The sequence below is a fragment of the Zophobas morio genome, unplaced genomic scaffold (genome assembly GCF_036711695.1).
Source record: "Zophobas morio isolate AGI-343-1 ecotype UQ-CSIRO unplaced genomic scaffold, CSIRO_AGI_Zmor_V1 ptg000029l, whole genome shotgun sequence".
NCBI lineage: Eukaryota > Metazoa > Arthropoda > Insecta > Coleoptera > Tenebrionidae > Zophobas > Zophobas morio.
Window position 1 is genome coordinate 2,028,042 of NW_026972134.1, and position 17,942 is coordinate 2,045,983.

Here is a 17,942-nt window from a genome sequence, read left to right on the forward strand (position 1 = left end):
CTCGTTTGTTCAAGTACCAACGTATCCAAACGTAGGTATTGAAAGAAGAACGAAATGATATACATCCAAACGATAAAGATTACTTGAGGAACTGTCGAACAGTGAGGAATTAATGACTTGGTCCAAGGTTTGCATTTATCAAAAAACTAAGCAAGGATATAACTAGTATGATGAAGGATGAAAGTCGTTACCTTCAAATAGGCTTATTTTAATGAAGATTTCTGTGGCGACACAATAATAGGTAGCAGTAAGCGAAGAAAGATAAGCCGCGTTGTAGTCTAGTGGTCAGGGCACCCACCCGACAAGAAGAAACGTGTGGTTGTATTCCCACCGGGGCCGCAACACTTTTCTTCACTTACGTACAGACACATGAAGCGTTGTTTCATTTATAAGTGGACAAAAGTTATTTGTAAAGTTGTGCTAGAAATATATGAATTTTATGAACTGGTCTGTAACTTCAGTCGAACACAATTAGCCCATTCTTCCTCGGAGATTGTTTCGATTTGTTCTTTAATAATACCAACCGTTGCAGTACTAAATTTTGGATTTAGATTATTTCGTCGCATCCATCGGATTAAATTCGCAATCCATGTCCATGTTTTTTGGCTTCTTCATCAACTTCATAATGTTTTTCATACTCTCTGGTACGTAGAACCTCCAAGAATTGCTTTTTTGTGTACCTTGGTTCGAAGTATAAATCATTATCGTCTTGGAAATTCATAATTTCATCTTTACGGGAAATACTGTTTGGAATTTTATTAATTTGTACCGAATGATAGCTCGCCTTATCTATAACTATCACACTCTCACAAGGTGAATTTGGTATAAGTGATTCGCGACACCACTTGAAGAATACTTCCCCAGACATCTCGTCGTGATAGTTGACTTTGTAATCTTTTACATATTTAACTGATAAAAAGAAAACATTATTCACCTAACCATTTCGGGACCAGCGTAGAGAATAATAATTATTCTCTGTCTTCTTGACCATGGAACATTTACAACAGTTACTGCTGTTGTCCACCCAACCTTTCTTAATTGTGTATCATGTCTGTCGTACCATGTTTCATCAAAGTAAATGATTGGTTTATTAATTATTACTTTCACGTAGCGTTTTTATGGTTTCCAACCATTTCCAACGTCACTCACTAATCTTTCTCGATTTTTTTAAAAACTGCTCGCTTGTCAGGAACATGATAATTGAAACCAATTCTTATACAAAATTTTCTTAACGTTTTCTTGTTTTGATTTTGTAAATGTTTTTTCTTACAAGGCGAGCATGTTCTTCCATTTTCAGTTCGCGGAAAACAGCTTAGTCGCTTCTAATTTTTCTTGGAAAAATACCAGCATTAACAATTTGCTAGATGGTAATATATGGAACTTTCGTTAACGTTAATGTTTCTTTAAAATAAGTTGTTCATTATTACACTCCCCTCCTTACCTCAGAGTATTAAACACATTTAAAACAATTTGCTTAGCGTCCGGTTGTAAGTAATGTCTAGATCTAACTGGCGAAGAACTGGGACCGGTGGATTGTAGATTTCACATCTCATGTCGAATGTCAAACACATTTTCTTCAGGGTTTTGAACAGCTTCTTCAAACGGCCTCCATCACATTTTGTAAAAAGTACCTCGTTCTTTTAAGAGGAAAAACCGCATTACATGAAAAATTAAAAGCGTTTCGAAAACTGTATTTGTAATTTTCTATGACCCAAGTAATTAATTGTTCTTCACAGAACAGATTTTTTATTAGAATCAAGTTAAGTCGCATTAACACGAGTAATTTTGCCACAAAAGAAACGGTATTCTCACTCAGTCAGAATCAAATACAATTTAAACTCGTTTCTAGGGTCTTGCTGGCATAAGTATATACCCACTATATGGACTCCCGACAGTTACGAATCTATACTTATATAATAAAGCTGAAGCTGTTGTTTATTTGAACACGCTAATCTCAGAAACTACTGGTTCAAATTCAAAAAATCTTTTTGTGTTGGATAGTCCATGTATCATATCTACATATAGGCTATATAAAATCACGCTACGATCATTAGGAGCGAAGTAGCAATGAAAAATTCGGAAAAACGGGAAAATTATTCCTCCTTTGACAGCTTCCGTTGCTTACGCTGCTTAAACGGTTAAAGTTACGTAAAAATCATGTATGACGAAATTGTTCCCCTCTAAAAGTTCTAAAGAAAAGTCCGCGACAGCATATGTCTATCTTTTAAGGTCGAGTCAGTATAACCTTTTTTATGGTAATGAAATTTGTTCTAAAATAATAATGCATTATGTATAAAATTCTCGCGTCACAATGTTTGTAACCGAACTTCTCCGAAATGGGTAGACCGATTTGTATGAAATTTTTTATGTCTATTCGGTAGGTCTGACAATAGGCGGTAAACTATTTTTTAAACCCCTAAGTGATAAGGGTGGCCCACCCTAAAAAATTTTTGTCTATTTTTTTGACAAATTTTTTTATTTTTACTTTTTTAAGATTTGGCATCAAAAAATACACATAACCCTAAGTTTTTACCTTTCTACCCCCAACCCCCATTTATTAATCATCTATAAAATAAAAATCAATTGCTGTTCCTATTAGTCTCGCTAAGACTCAAAAACGGCTTGACCGATTTGAAACATTTTTTATATTACGGGGATGCTTTATAAATAAAAAAAATAAGGATAACTTAAAAGAACAGTAAAAAATTAAAAAATTCTAAAAATTTTGTATGGGAATCGCCACTTCGAATTACTTTCAATAGTTGGCGTTTCTGACGGACCTGTCGTCTAATTGACGTGTCATACAAAACTAATTCTTCCGTGCGATTGTGAAAAGTATATTGCATTTGAAATCGTTCTTTGTTTTTTCGTAAAAAAAAAACGTCGTTTATTTTAAGAAAAGTCTTGGTTAAAGTGAATTTAATTACACATTGCGAAAGTTTCTTATTCATTTTGATCTGCCATTCTATTTACCTATATTCACTTTGTTGGTTTCGACAACACCTCAAACTTTACCGTTATTCGAGGATTTAATTTGAAGTTTTCAATATTTTAAAATTCTCAAGACAAAATTTACAGATTTGATTGACTGTGAAAATAATTCTGTGTCGTTTTATGAAGTTCATTAAAATGCCGAGAAGACGACAACCTCACATAGGTCCACGAATCAAATGTGAGACGAACTACCTCAGGTGCAAACCGCATTGATTTATTTCATGGGTAAATCGGATATGGAAGTTGATCAGCGTTGTGCTCATAATCAACGTAATAGTCAAACATTGAAGCGAGACATTGGGTGGTATGAATAAAACTGAGTAGATACTCATATTCGAAGTACGAAGTACCTACTTCATTATTACTCTTATATACCTGAGCATCTACTCTATGTACTGACTACCCACTGGGAAACATTGTATCTCCCCGGACACAAACTGAACATCTACGCGTTTTGTGAGCATTTAATCTAGAAATGAGCATCGGCGTGGCAAATAACTGAGCTGTCTGTAAAGCAGCTTAGAAAACCAGTAGGATCGTTGTAAGAGTGAATTTTAACTAAACATGGTGACTTTCATGAATGTGGAACGTCGTCAAAAGGTGCATTCAGTTTGAAAAACACATTAGGAGCAGAAATATCGAAAACTTTTCATGTAATTAACTTTTATTTATGCATAAATTGTGCAGTGCGTTTTTTCTAACACTGGCCATAGAGATTCCCATCTCAAGGTGTCTACCCCATACTAACTTATATTTTGGTGACTCGATTTTTGCCTTGATGGTTGAACACTGGCACTGTTGTCCTTTTTTGTTGTATCGAGATGCTACTTGAGCATCAACTGTTACTTACTGAAGTATTAGTATCATCTAGAAAAACTAGAAATATTTTGATTTGATATTCGAGTAGATACTTCGTATTTCGAGTATGAGCATCTACTGAGTTTTATTTATATCAACCATCGTCAAAAAATTGATCGAACGTGGTTTCGACAGAACTTCCTTCGCACCAAAAGTATAATGAAACATATTCAGCATTTTCGAGTTGAGTCTTTTCTTCACACAATTTTGTGATGACCTAATCAACATTTACTATCAACACGTAGGTATACCACCTTGGATTGGTGCACTGTAATACTAAAAATAACTGTATTGTATTCCCAAAATTATCTGCGAAAATCGAGTGAGCCATTCCATCAATTTTTTGGGGGGAATAAATAAATATTCTTAACAATTTACCATGCTTACAATAACTTTAAAACGTCTGCAAGATCTCAAAGTATTCATTTTTGCAACTCTTGAGTTATTCACTAAAATAAATCCATATATTTTTTTGAGTCACTGTAAAAGCAAATCTAAAAAATATGAATGCAGTGATAAATTACGAAAATATACTGATGATATTTTCCACATTTTAGATAGGATTTATTCGGCAAAATCTTGAGATGACGTCTTCAAGTTTTTGGGCTTGATAAACAGATATATTTTGATTGAAAACCTACCATGTCAAACAGTTACTTCAAAACGTCTGCAATATTTCAAAATTCAGTTTTGCAATTCTTGATTCAATCAATAAAATAAATTGATTCAGTGATTAATTTTTTTGAGACACCCCCTATAAGCAAAACTAAAAAATATGAATGGAATGATAAATCACAAGTATAGTCTCATCCTATTTTGGGCATTTTAGATAGGATTCATTTGGCAAAATTTTGGGCTGACGTCATCAATTTTTTGGAGGGGATAAGTAAATATATTTTGAATAAAAATTTATTATGCTTATCATATGTTTAAAACATCTGCAAGATTTCAAAGCATTCGATTTTGCAGATTCAAAATTAAATTGTAGGTGAAACGGAGTTCACGGGGTCAGCTAGTTCATTATAAGTACTTAACGTTAAAAGATGAGAGTTGGACAACTTTTAGAGTTACATTAAATTAAATTGGTTGCCCATGAACACTCCCGGATGATTTTAGGAATTTAATAAGTGCAAAAACACCTTACATCCAGCAATTTTTCTAAATTTACGCTAGGTAGTGGACAGCTATACTATTTGCCAAAATTAAAAAAAAAAACTAAACAATTCATTCTACCTTGAAAATACAACCGACAACACCGTAGCATTAAATTTGAAGTTTGCCGCGGGGGACAAACGCGGTTATACCTAACTTCTAACGATCGTAGACTCAATAGCAGATTTTCGAAGTGTTTTTGATTTTTTACAACGTTTTCTCAAAAACTATCGGAATGGCGTGGACTTTATATTGCTTCCTCCTTGGTTGTATGTGTTTTTTACCGAATATTTGTTACGCCACTGGCACTGTTGACGTTGACACCGTTGACACGTCAAACCAAAACAACCACAATACATTACCAATAATGTGATACGTAAGACAACAAAATCGATTATTTGTTAAAAAAAAAATGTTATCGACAATCTGTTATTGGTGCGGTTTCACAGGATATTATTACTGTTTGCTTAATTTTTCTAATCAGTTCAAGGACCCGATAACCTAACCTCAATTTATTACTATTTCACAATTCACAAGTAAAATAATCAGTTTGATGGTGGGAGCGTAATACTTTCGACCAATTTTACACGTCAAGATAAAAGTATGAAAGACACAGAACTAGTCCAGTTTGTTAACTGCAAAATTCTTAGAGACCATGAGATTATAACCGAAGATTTGTGGGTAAGATCTGGGAAAATAGTTAATCCAGAAAAGGTTTTCTTTGATGAAAAAGTTGAAGCCTCCAAGAAAATAGATTGTCAGGGGTGTATTATTGCACCTGGTTTTATTGAGTTGCAAATAAATGGTATTTATGATTCCCTTGTAATGTGAGTTGTTGATGAGTTGAATTTTTTTAGGTGGTTTTGGACATGATTTTTCTTTCAATGTTGATAATCTCGATGCAGGGTTAGATCTTGTTTCAAAGAATCTGTTAAGTCATGGAGTGACTGCCTATTGCCCCACAATTGTTACTTCACCAGTAGAATTCTATCATAAGATTACTTCTCGTATTAAGAAAAAAGCAGGTGGAAAACATGGTGCTACTATCTTAGGACTACATGTTGAGGGCCCATTTATCAATGTGGAAAAGAAGGGTGCCCATCCACCAGATTGTATCAGGGCTTTTGAAAAAGTATAACAAAATTGAAAATGCAATTGATAAGAAATTTTAATACCATTATCCTTATAGGGCTTTACCACAGTGCAAGAAGTCTATGGAAATTTAGACAATGTAAGAATAATCACCATAGCTCCAGAACTGAAAAATGCAGATGAAGTTATTAAAAAACTGTGTTCTAAAGGAATTGCTGTTTCTGTTGGTACGACATACATAAAATAAGGTAGTAAAGTTGTATGAATACTTTCTTTATAGGACATTCCACTGCTAACTTGGTGCAAGGTGAACAAGCTGTCAAAAGTGGGGCCACTCTCATAACACACTTATTCAATGCAATGTTGCCAGTAATTTACTTCTGGGAGTTTGCAACTTGATAGTAATTTTTTTAATCCTAGTTCCATCATCGTGATCCTGGCCTAGTTGGTCTCCTAACTTCTAATAAAATTCCTTCAAATAAGACTGTTTATTTTGGAATAATTGCTGATGGTGTTCATACACATCCTGCCGCCTTAAGGATTGCCTACAGAGTACATCCAGAGGGTTTAGTTTTAGTTACAGATGCAATTGCTGCCTTAGGTCTTGCCGAAGGTAATTATAATCTGGGACAATTTGTGATCGAAGTTAAAAGTGGACGAGCGTATATTGCCAATACTGATACATTATGTGGAAGTATAGCCCCCATGATTGAATGTGTTAAATGTTTTTTGCAGTCAACAGGTAATAATTCTTTATTAATGTTTTTGTATGGACAGTTATATTTGTTTGCAGGTTGCTCAAAAGAGTATGCTTTAGAAGCGGCGAGTTTACATCCAGCTAGAGCGTTAGGAATTGAAGAAGAAAAAGGAACGCTGAATTATGGTGCTGATGCGGATTTTATTATATTGAATGATGATTTTGAACTCCAATCAACATGGATTGCCGGTGAATGTGTTTATTCTAAGTGAACCTTTAGACAAATGCCGTTGGATGTAATTAAATGCTTGACACTATTTTTGTAAGTTTGGCGTTTTAGATAAAGATTTTATATGTACTTTATTTGTTCTAATAAAATTTATTACACGTTGAAATGTTTTATTGTTTTATTTTATATAATGCAGTTATTTAAGTTCTGCATTTATTGGCTAAATATTAGAGTTATGGAATTTTTGGGGATGTTAAACTAGATTTGCTAGAGTAGATAGCAAATAAGGTGATAGATATGTGTATGGCGTATTCTTCATCTGCATTAATAAAAAGGAATCCTGTAAACGTCTCAAAATCAGAATGTTACAGAGTAGTTTTTACATACAGAACGTTTCATAAAGTCTATATACTGTGGTACGACCTTGAAGAACTTTTGATGCAACCAACCATACACACCTTTTTTTTTTCTATGATACACACCCTTTTCAAATTTAATTTTGTTTTGAATTAATTATTAACCTCCGATTGAAAAAGAAGGGTGTTACAATTTTGATCCATCTCTCTCCCACCGTAACTCCTAAACGGATGAACCAATTTCAATGCGGTGTTTTGAATGTTGAAAGCTGACATACCCGGCATGGTTCTTGGTTATGTTTGACGATATTACGATAATCACTTCAATCGTTTCAAGACCATCAGCTGATGTTTGTGTGTCTCTGGTGCACCGTAGCTCTCAAAACAGATGGACCGATTTCAAAGCGGTTTATTTTGTTTGAGAGCCGGTTCAATCGGGAAGACTTACGATGATTTGATGAATCAATCGGTTCGCATCGTCTTGGAGGTTGGAGGGCGAAAGACGAAAATTAGTTATTGCATACGTAGACTTGAAGTTGAGTTCCTATTGAAGACATTTCTATAATGTCAAGTCATTCTCTCAATAATTTTTCGTTTAGTGAGTACTAATGTGTCGAGTGACTTTTATTATGCTTTTATTTAAAAGAGGAAAAAATTGCAATTCGTAGTATAATTCAGTTCTTATTTTTGGAAGGGAAAACAGCGAAAGAAATCCAAGGATTCTGCCTTCAATGGGCGATTTATATTCTTCTTATGAAGCCATTCGCCTTTGAGTTAATAACTTTAAGCGCGGTAGAATATCCGTTGAAAATGTATCACATTCTGGAGGACCAAAAACTGCCTTCATGCCAGAAATTATTGACAAAGTTCAAAAGAGGCTTTTGACCCACAGCCGACGCTAGAGGTATCTTAACTGAGAGAGTTCATTTTGTTAACCTGCAATGCAATGGTGGAAAAATCAGCTGCTCTCTTATTCGACTATACTTGTTCTATGTGGTAATTAAGTTTGTGGAGATGCATTTCTTATGAGTTAACAAAAATCGTATGTTAGAATGTTAGAACCTTGGTTAGAAATATAATTTCTCTGGTGGTTTTTACATCTTGTTGTGAAAAAAGGGAGGAGCAATCATGTGCTACTGGGCTGATGAACAAGTGAACACAATTTTAAATTATGGAGAATATCCAAGAAATAGGCGTTTCTAATTTCCAGAGCATAGTTTATCTTGGAGACTGGCAAATAAAAATGTTTGAACCACGCCCTAATTTGGTTCTTCTTTATTTATCTACACAAGAACTGCTGACACCAAATTTTAGGGTATTTGGAGAAACCCTTATTAAAACTACCCCCAAAACAAACTTGCAGACTGGGGCTTAAAAATGCTCCAATCAAGTCAAAACTCGGCATTTGCTTATTTCTCAATACGAAGATTGTTGATGCAAAATTGCAATTCGGTCCTAGAAACCCTTAAAAACTACCCCCAAAACAGACTTGCAGACTGGACGTTAAAAATACTCCAATAAAGTCAAAACTCGACATTTGTTTATTTTTTAATACGAGGATTAATGATGCGAAATTTCAGTCTTTCCAAAGGAACCCTTAACAACCACTCCCAAAACAGCCTTGTAGACTGGAGGTTAAAATTACTCCGATTAAAGTAAAACTCAAATGAAAACTTGACGTTTGTTTATTTTTACATACAAAGAGTGTTGATTTTTTTTTTCATTTTTTCCTAGGCAACCCCTAAATACTACTCCGAAACAATCTTACAGACTGAGCCTAAAAATATTCCTATCAAGACGAAACTTAATATTTGCCTAATTATTATCGATGGTTGAAGTATTTATATACCTATATACCCACAATTTTGTTTTTCAAGCAAATCTAATAGTGCACTATACTAGTACTAATGCCACGTAGATCCACCTCAACCAATCTGATAACTATCACACAGTTTATTTCTGAAGAACTGGATAGAGGAGGTCAAATAGACGTTATATATACCAACTTCAGTTCCGATTTTGACACGGTTGATCACAAGATATTATTGAATAAACTCAATGCGTTTGGTCTTGCGACATCTTTCATTAGACTGATTGATTCATATCTTTCGCAAAGAATAAACTACGTCTTCTATAATGGTTTTAAATCCAGTGAATATGTATCAACTTCTGGGGTGCCTCAAGGTTCAAATTTGACCCCCCTGTTATTCGTATTATATATTGATGACCTGATTTCAAGTTCAAATTGCAACTCGCTTGCCTTTGCTGATGGATGACCTTAAAGTTTTCTCTCGTGTCATGAATCTTGAAGATGCCAAAGAGTTACAATTGAATTTGGACAAAATTAGTGTATGGTATACTCAAAACGGTCTAAAACTTAATCGGGATAAATGTAACTTTGTTAACACATACGTTTTTAGGATCAACGTAGGTACTCTCCTTATTAGTTGTCACTGTTGTTGAAAGACGTCAATTAAAATTTCACAAATGAAATATTAAAAAAACACCAACATATTAATTCAAAGAAATGTAATAAATAAATTGAACAATTAAATTAATTTAACTAGCACAAGCACTCTTCAAAATGCCTTCCTTCCTGCGCAACACACATTTCGATGCGATTTAAGCAAGACAACCGGACACGGACAAGTGTTTCAGGAGTTATTGCAGCACATGCATTTCTAATTCCGGTTTTTAAATCTTCAAAATTACGGATAGGACTTTGGTATAAAATCTTTAGCTCACAGGCGGGTCATTGTCTACGGCCTCGATTACACGAATTTCATTTTCTATACCAGTAGCGGTAAGTCCTCTTGTTTCTTTCGGCCAATTTTGTCTTAACGTTTTTTCTAAACATCTAAAGATTTGGTTGGATGAATGTCGCCTATCAGAATATCTTCTTTCGTAGAGATTTGCTGCATTTTTTGCGGCATTTTTTCCGCATTTTCCAAAAATCAAAATCATATCAACCTTTTCATCGTTCGTGTATTTAACCCCCATCTTATCGCGTAGATTAAAAACTTATCGCAGCTCAAAAGTGACAAATAGAATTATTGCGAAAGTCAAAATTAACTTCTAGGTAACTATGTTTGTACATTTTAGAAAAATAAAATATACAAAGAGTTACATAGGCGATATGTATTTTGTGTTGCATTGAAATTTCGTCAGGGTTCCATTATTATAATACTCACCATGTATACTAAAAACGTTCGATTTGTATACAATAAAATTTTAGAATGTCATTACGAGGGGTTGGCTAAGCTGTTCACCCACTGAGTGTTTCACCGCCTTGGCATGCGTCGCTTTTATTCAACCAGAAGAAAAGTAGCTAAAAACCGTTCGGATTACTAGTCTTCTACTTGTCTTGTCTGGTTTAAAAATTGCAAATTATGGTGGGTATGAACCGCTGTGATGTTAACTGGCTTAAACTATCATACAATTTTATTGTATACAAAAGGAACTTTGTCACTGTATATATTGTTACGAAATAAACCCATACGCCGGGTACGACGCCTATGGGTTTTGTAGTATGTATGTGCGGCGATGATGGCTGACTCATCGTTGGTGACGGCGGCCGGACGGCGTTCGCTAAAGAAAAGTCTGGAAGGGGATGCCGCGATGGGTGTTTTAGAACAAGCCTAGAAACGGTGACTGAGACTTTCGAGAAGGACCGAGCGGCTGTTTAAATAGGAACCAATGTCGAGAGCAGACACTGGCAAATCCATTCCAGTCGGAATTATTTTGTATATAACCGCTCAGTAATGAGTCGTGTAAATTCGAGTCGCTAAGAAATAAATTGTTGAGTTTTACCCATGTTGATTTCTTAATTACGTAACAATATATTTCTATATTTTCGTTTGTCCTGTGATTAGGGTTTATCCTGTTGGCTGTTTTGGGGGTAGTTTTAAACGGTTTCACCGAACGGGTTGAAATTTTGCATCTACAATCGTCGTATTGAGAAATAAGCAAATATTGAGTTTCGACTTGATTGGAGTATTTTCAACCCCCAGTCTACAAGTCTGTTTTGGGGGTGGTTTTGAAAGGTTCCTCCAAACGGGCTGAAATTTTGCACCAAAAATCCTGGTAAAAAAAATAAACACAAATCGTATTTTAACCCACTGTCTGCAAGTCCGTTTTGAGGGTAATTTTTAAGGGTTTATGCGAACGGGTTAAAATTTTGTGTCAACAATGATCGTATTGAAAAATAAGCAAATGTCGAGTTTCGACTTGATTGGCGTATTTTTAACCCCCCGCCTGCAAGATAAACAGTGGTCTGCAAATTAGACAGGCCCCATTATGACCCTAGTCGAAAGCGCGGTACCAGGCACTTTTTCAAACTATCTTCCCTCCTCTCATTCTATCTCCATGAATAAAGTACTTTATTACGTACAAAAACCTCGCCACAATATGCACTTTGGGTCTCTTCCAACAATAAAGCGATCGACTAAAAGCACCGTCACTTGGTATGAACCAATCGACGATTCAGTTCAGTTTTTGTTTTTCTAGTATTGTGATCATAAATGATACTGATTGTGTGGTATTTTGATTGTTATATGTGTTTTTTTCTTGGGTACTGTGTTATTGCCTCCAACTAAATACTGTCGTCGCCCGAACCGACTTGGCAAGTTAGTGTCAAATTCCGCCACGCTCGAAAAAAGATGAACGCATGGATTCAAGCGCTGAATCAAGGGCTGATTCAAGGGTTGCATTATCAAACGTCTCGTTCCATATCCAGGAATGTTCTAAGTGAATAGGATCCATCCTCTATCGTCCTGACTATTTGATTTAACTGAGTCTGTAGACTTTCCAACAACCAACGGGCGGAATTATATCTCATACGCTAGATCCAATGCTGTCGCGTCGATAGTTTGATTACAAATATATTTTTCTTTTGGACTATATCAACCTAATATAACATTTCAAGATCACAGATCTGTGGTCCTGTGGTTGAAAATGTAAAAAGGGCATCGAGTATTATTATTTGAAGTAATATAGTAATATAGAAGTAGTTTTTTTACTAGCTTTAAACACTCCTAGCGACGCACTGGCTACGACGTTGTGGACCAGATCAAAGCGTCTCCGCTATTCGCCGTAAAACACACCTTACTTCAACTGAGGGATTGCAGCCCTGAGATAAAATTCCGCGTACTGATGATAACACACAGTCGTTCTTGCAAAAGCTTAGACCTTAAACTGATATCAATGAAACTAGGACTTTTGGCAGACATTATGCCAACACAATATTAATTTTTTGCCTGCTTTGCGTTTTGTATGTATGTTTAAAATATCACGTAGATGGTAAAACGCTAACCAAAATTTGGTTAATCGTTCCCACCAACAATTTGACGACGTTAGTTCAAAGAAATCTGTTTTAAAATGGTTTAAATTATATATTATATTTATTAAGACCCACCACTGACCCGGAAATGACCGGCGTTCAGGCAAGACTTCTATCAGTAAGTAATGATATGCATTGATTATTATTGTTAATATTTGTATTATTATTATTATTATTGTTATTTAAGATAGGGTCGCGCAGATGCAGTTGTTATGCCCGTGTACAACTATTATATAATGTTATGTAACTTAAATAACAAAGAGTATCAAAGAATAGAAACATTAGATGTGTTGGTGACTACAGTAGGAATCGTAAATGGCCTTAAAACCTATCAGCGTTTGACTCTGGACCACTTTAGCAGGCAACGAATTCCGTCCATCGAATACTCTATTTGTTATAACATAACATACTGCCTTACGGTGGAGCTGACTACCCTTCATCAGTCTGTGATCATGACCTCTAGTCCCGCTGTCTGTATTTAAACTGAGTAAATGTTTAATTGGAAAGTTCACGTTCATAAGAAGCGCTTGAAACTTTGCAATTCTCCTCTTACACGTCTTTCAGCAAGTGTTGGGAATTGCATCACGGATAGTCTATCAAAATATCCAGGCCTATTTCGTCCAAAGGGTTGTTGCTCGACGCTGGACATTTTTAAGTAAAGTTACATCTTTTTGTAACATTGGTGTACACATACTGTTCCCAAACTATATGTTGTTACATAAGTTTTATATAATTTAACAACTATAGTAATATTTGTTCCGTCGAATGACTTACGTAGGAGATACACCATCTTCTTAGCTTTTTTTGTCATACGCTTAACATGCTCTGACCAAGAAAGATTACACGTTACCAAGATACCTAAATCTAAACATGATTCTGAATTTTTGAGTCAAGTACCTTCCATGCGATGTGTGTGCCTACAATTTTTAGACCTACATAGATGTAAGATAATACACTTGTGTCTATTTACACCACCAATCACTAATTACTTTAACTGCATCAGTCAAAGCGCCTCCTATTTTTTTATTTTTAGTTATATTGTCCTGCAACTCAAAAATAATTTCTGGTGGGTAACAAATGGATTATTATTATTATTATTATTATTATTAATATTAATTATATTATCATTATATAAAACCTTCCGTGGCCATGCAGTTAAGGCAGACCGGCGGTTGCACGTTTGATGCTAAACTTGACCGTTTGTTTTTTTCGGGGATTAAATATTTAGGCACTTTTATAAACATCTGGGCGGTTACATTGGGCAGTTAATAATTTATATGGGCAGAATTAAGTTTTTTAGGCAGTAATTAAATAAATGTACCAGTAAAACTTGGCCAGTATCATCAAAGAATTTGATTAGTTATTTAATCCTACATGGGCAGTGCAGTTATTCTTTGAGCGGTAAAATGATTGAATAGCCAGTTAAATAAATAAGCTGGCAGTTCTCAGCAGTCGGTAAAAGTTAAATCTTATTTTGGTTAAAAAGAGCGGTACAGGTGCATTAAGATAGGCGGAGTTTACGCGACAGTAGATCGGTTTCGTTCATTATCTTTTAAAATGTACATGTGTAAACATGTTGTTGGTCTCTCCATTCGGTTAAAGTACTGTATTCCATCTGCTGAGGCCAAAAATATTCTCCTCGGACAAAAAAGAAAAACAGGCAAACCTTCCAAAGCAAAACCTGTCCTTGTCACAGAATAAACATTTCTGAACTATAATTATTATTTAAAAATATATACGAATAAATACTTTTGCAGTAAAATGTTTTTTTTATTTTACTAAAAATCGACAATATATACTACTAGATTTTTCATCAGTCACGTAAAACTAAAATTAATTCAATTATAAAGTTAATTAATCGTGAATACCGCCTCACTAACTATTGTTAGTTTTCATTTATTTCACTAATTGCTTAGTTTAAACAATAGTTAACGTATGAATATTTATAGAGTTGCTTACCTCAATAGTTGTAACGGGCAGAACCTGATTTGGTAACTGGTTGCGTGTAAGTACTTATTTATTTATTATACCACCCAACTAGATTCACGCATTCAAGTATTTATTGAGGTACTAATTTTTAAATATGTGTCTCCCCGTTTTTATTTTTTTAGCTGCTCATATATATTTTACCGCTCAATATGTTATTGAACATACAATTTGTATTTTTATTCTCGCCCAAACTGTATATTACGACCGTTTAACCCAGGCAACATGATGTCGTCTTTTTCACGGGAATAAAAGGTCATCATTTACGTCATAGTGACCAAAGATTTCACGTGATATTGACGTACCAATGACGGTCAAGTGTCTCGTCCAGATGACGTCATTTTCTGACGAACTATTGACGTGATGTACTGACGTCTTAGAGTCGTCATTTTGTAACGAACTATTGACGTGATGTACTGACGTCTTAGAGACGGCATTCATTGTCCATTTTAAGACGTTTTTTATATTTTGATTTTTAGAAAAAAATATGCAATAAATAAAACGCTGAAATAATTTTATATTTTTATATTATTTACCTTAAATAAAATATTATAATTTGTTATAATCACCAGGTAAACCCCAAAACAAAATATATATTAATTAAAGTTAAAATAGTGTAAAAAAATTAAATTTACTACAATTCTGTACAACCAACAATGAACTTCAATAAACAAATAAAAAAATATATGTCAATTAAACAAATTAAAGATACACCACTTTTAAGAACACAAACAAATCTACATACAGGTAATTACGAGTCAAATTACTATAAATAAAAAAAAGGATAATATACAATATATAATCAAAAATAAACGTTGCAATAAAATATGCTATTTAAAGAAAAATCAGTTTTAAAAACACAAAGAAATCTACACTCTCCCCAAAAATTATCGCACCACCTCCAGTTCTAGCGAACCGGAATACATGGGATAACCATATACATAGTAGTGATAAATGTATGCAAGACAAGGCCAAAAAATTACAACATTTAAAAAATATACATATTCTGGGCCTGATTTGGAGACTGTCTTAATGTAGGTACATAAGTTTATTAGCGTTAATTAAATTAATATCGTGTATTTCCACCCCTTGCTTGAATAACGGCTTCCATCCGTCGCTGCATACCTTCGTAAAAGTGCACAATATTGTCTTGAGGAATATTTTCCCATTCTTCCATAAGAACTGCTTCTAGCTCCCAAGCAGCAGACTGTCGTCTAATTCACGTCAATTTTTGTCATAACTCGTCGGCGACGTCATTCGCCCAAAAAATCACGTGATAATGACGAGATTTTATGACTTACTTCTGACGTCAATTAATGACGTCAAAAGGCCGTCCTTTCTTGGTCATTTTTTTATAGATTATATGATCAATTAGATGTGGATCGTCGTATTCTTGAAAAAGTGGCCTTCATAATGCTTAATTATCTTTAGAGCAAAAAAAAAACAACGGCTTTATTAGAAATACACCAAAGACAAGTTTTTTCATCTAATAATTTCTAATCAAATAATTATTTCCGAAAACTTGTTTATACTCTGAAAGTGTTATTTTATAAATACCTGCTTGGCAAATTATAAATAGAACATCCGGGGTTGAGCGTATAATAGTGAAAAGACCCAACGACACAAACAAAGTCATAAAAATTCTTTGTCCATTGTCCCTAAAACGGGACAAGGTTTTGAAGAATTCCTTCGTCGAATTTTGATTTTATAAAGACGTTTATAAAGTAATGATGGTTACCAAAAAAATTAGAGAGTGATTTAATATTTAGTTTTATTAAATTTATTTCATCTAATGAAAAAATAATGCTCAACTTCCGTATTTACAATACAATAGATCAGATGTTTGAGGCGTGCATTCGGAGTTTCCCTTTTTTCGGTATTTATGTTTATTGCACTTCACAGTGAAGCATCCCAATATTTCCAGTTGGTTCTCAACTGCCGAAACTTTCTCGTGTATCCGTTACTCACTTCATTTTTAACGCACTTTTGTGAAAATATCTGTACAGTGTGGGTTATACTTATTTACACTAGGTAAGTTAATATCTAATAAAGTAATCATTTTAATTTTTACATGTTTCTGTTATTTTTGATAACAGTACGTAGATAACAAAAGCAGTTTTTTTAAGAAAGACCACCATTAATCACTGAAGATACTCCCACTGATTATGAAGAACTTACGGTGATTGTTTTTGAAAATGAGGCGCCATAAAAAAAAGGTATATTACTGCAATTATTTATGTACTAATGCTAATGAACATAGTTTTATTCTAGATTTGAAACAAATACAAAACACATGTGCGAAACGAAAGAAATGCTAAAAGAAACGAGTGAAAAAATCTCCAACATGGAAACGTCATCAAATCTGACAACTGAAAAAGAAAACAAAAATAGAAGTTATCCTGCCAAAACCACACCTAAACAAATTTTGATGAATTACAAAATTATCTTTGCCTGTTAGAATAAGCAGATTTCTTTGTAAGTTAAAAAAATACAATGAATTCATATATACATATAACATAATTGTTCCGGCTCGAGGGACCAATGTTCCGGCTTGAAGTGCCAATGTTTCGTACAATCCGAATCGTAGTACCAACGTTTTTTGTAATCCGGTTGATACGACCATGTAGGTATGGTCTTCCGAATTGTACCTTGATATTGCTCGAAGGACCTTTGTTTGTTATAACTGAAATAATGGACAGCGTTCGGTTTTGATGTTTAATATAGGACGGTTACAGAAGTACTAAAATTACAGTGCTATTTACAAAATCAGGTAAAGATACCCAAAAGGGTCAGTGGCCGCTTCCGGAAATGCAACACATAATAGGTATTGGATATTATATACAGGTAGATGCCTGTAATACTACGATATTTTTGATAGCTTACTATACATGGCACATTTCGCTTCATTGTAAAAAGTATTGACAACGAGATTTTCCTGATAGGCTATACGTTTTTGTCAATGCAACCATTTTACGATTATCCGTTAGATTCAAGTAAATTTAGCATTTTTAAAATGCAGAATTTGTCTTCTGCTTTAAGCTGTAATCCCTTAAATTTAATAATTTGGCTATTATTGCCCATAGACGAAAAAATGATTGCATTTCCATTAATCCATGCACTCTAATGGGTTTTTCTTTTCAGTGCAATAAATTAAGGCAAACTTAAAAAAGTTAGGTTATTAATATGATTGTTAAAACAGAATTAATTCTTAACGGTACTTTTTTGTGTGTTGGGGACAGT

General features: G+C 34.2%; 1 protein-coding gene across 1 annotated transcript; it reads left to right on the forward strand.

The window, feature by feature from the left end:
• The first annotated feature begins 5,304 nt into the window (after positions 1-5,304).
• Positions 5,305-7,188, forward strand: LOC135137227 (N-acetylglucosamine-6-phosphate deacetylase). The gene is made up of 7 exons (XM_064066833.1): positions 5,305-5,439; positions 5,489-5,809; positions 5,862-6,136; positions 6,194-6,323; positions 6,377-6,465; positions 6,517-6,838; positions 6,890-7,188. Exons 2-7 carry the CDS (start codon positions 5,608-5,610, stop codon positions 7,063-7,065), a joined length of 1,194 nt encoding a protein of 397 aa, XP_063922903.1. The 5' UTR covers positions 5,305-5,439; positions 5,489-5,607; the 3' UTR covers positions 7,066-7,188.
• Positions 7,189-17,942: the final 10,754 nt, after the last annotated feature.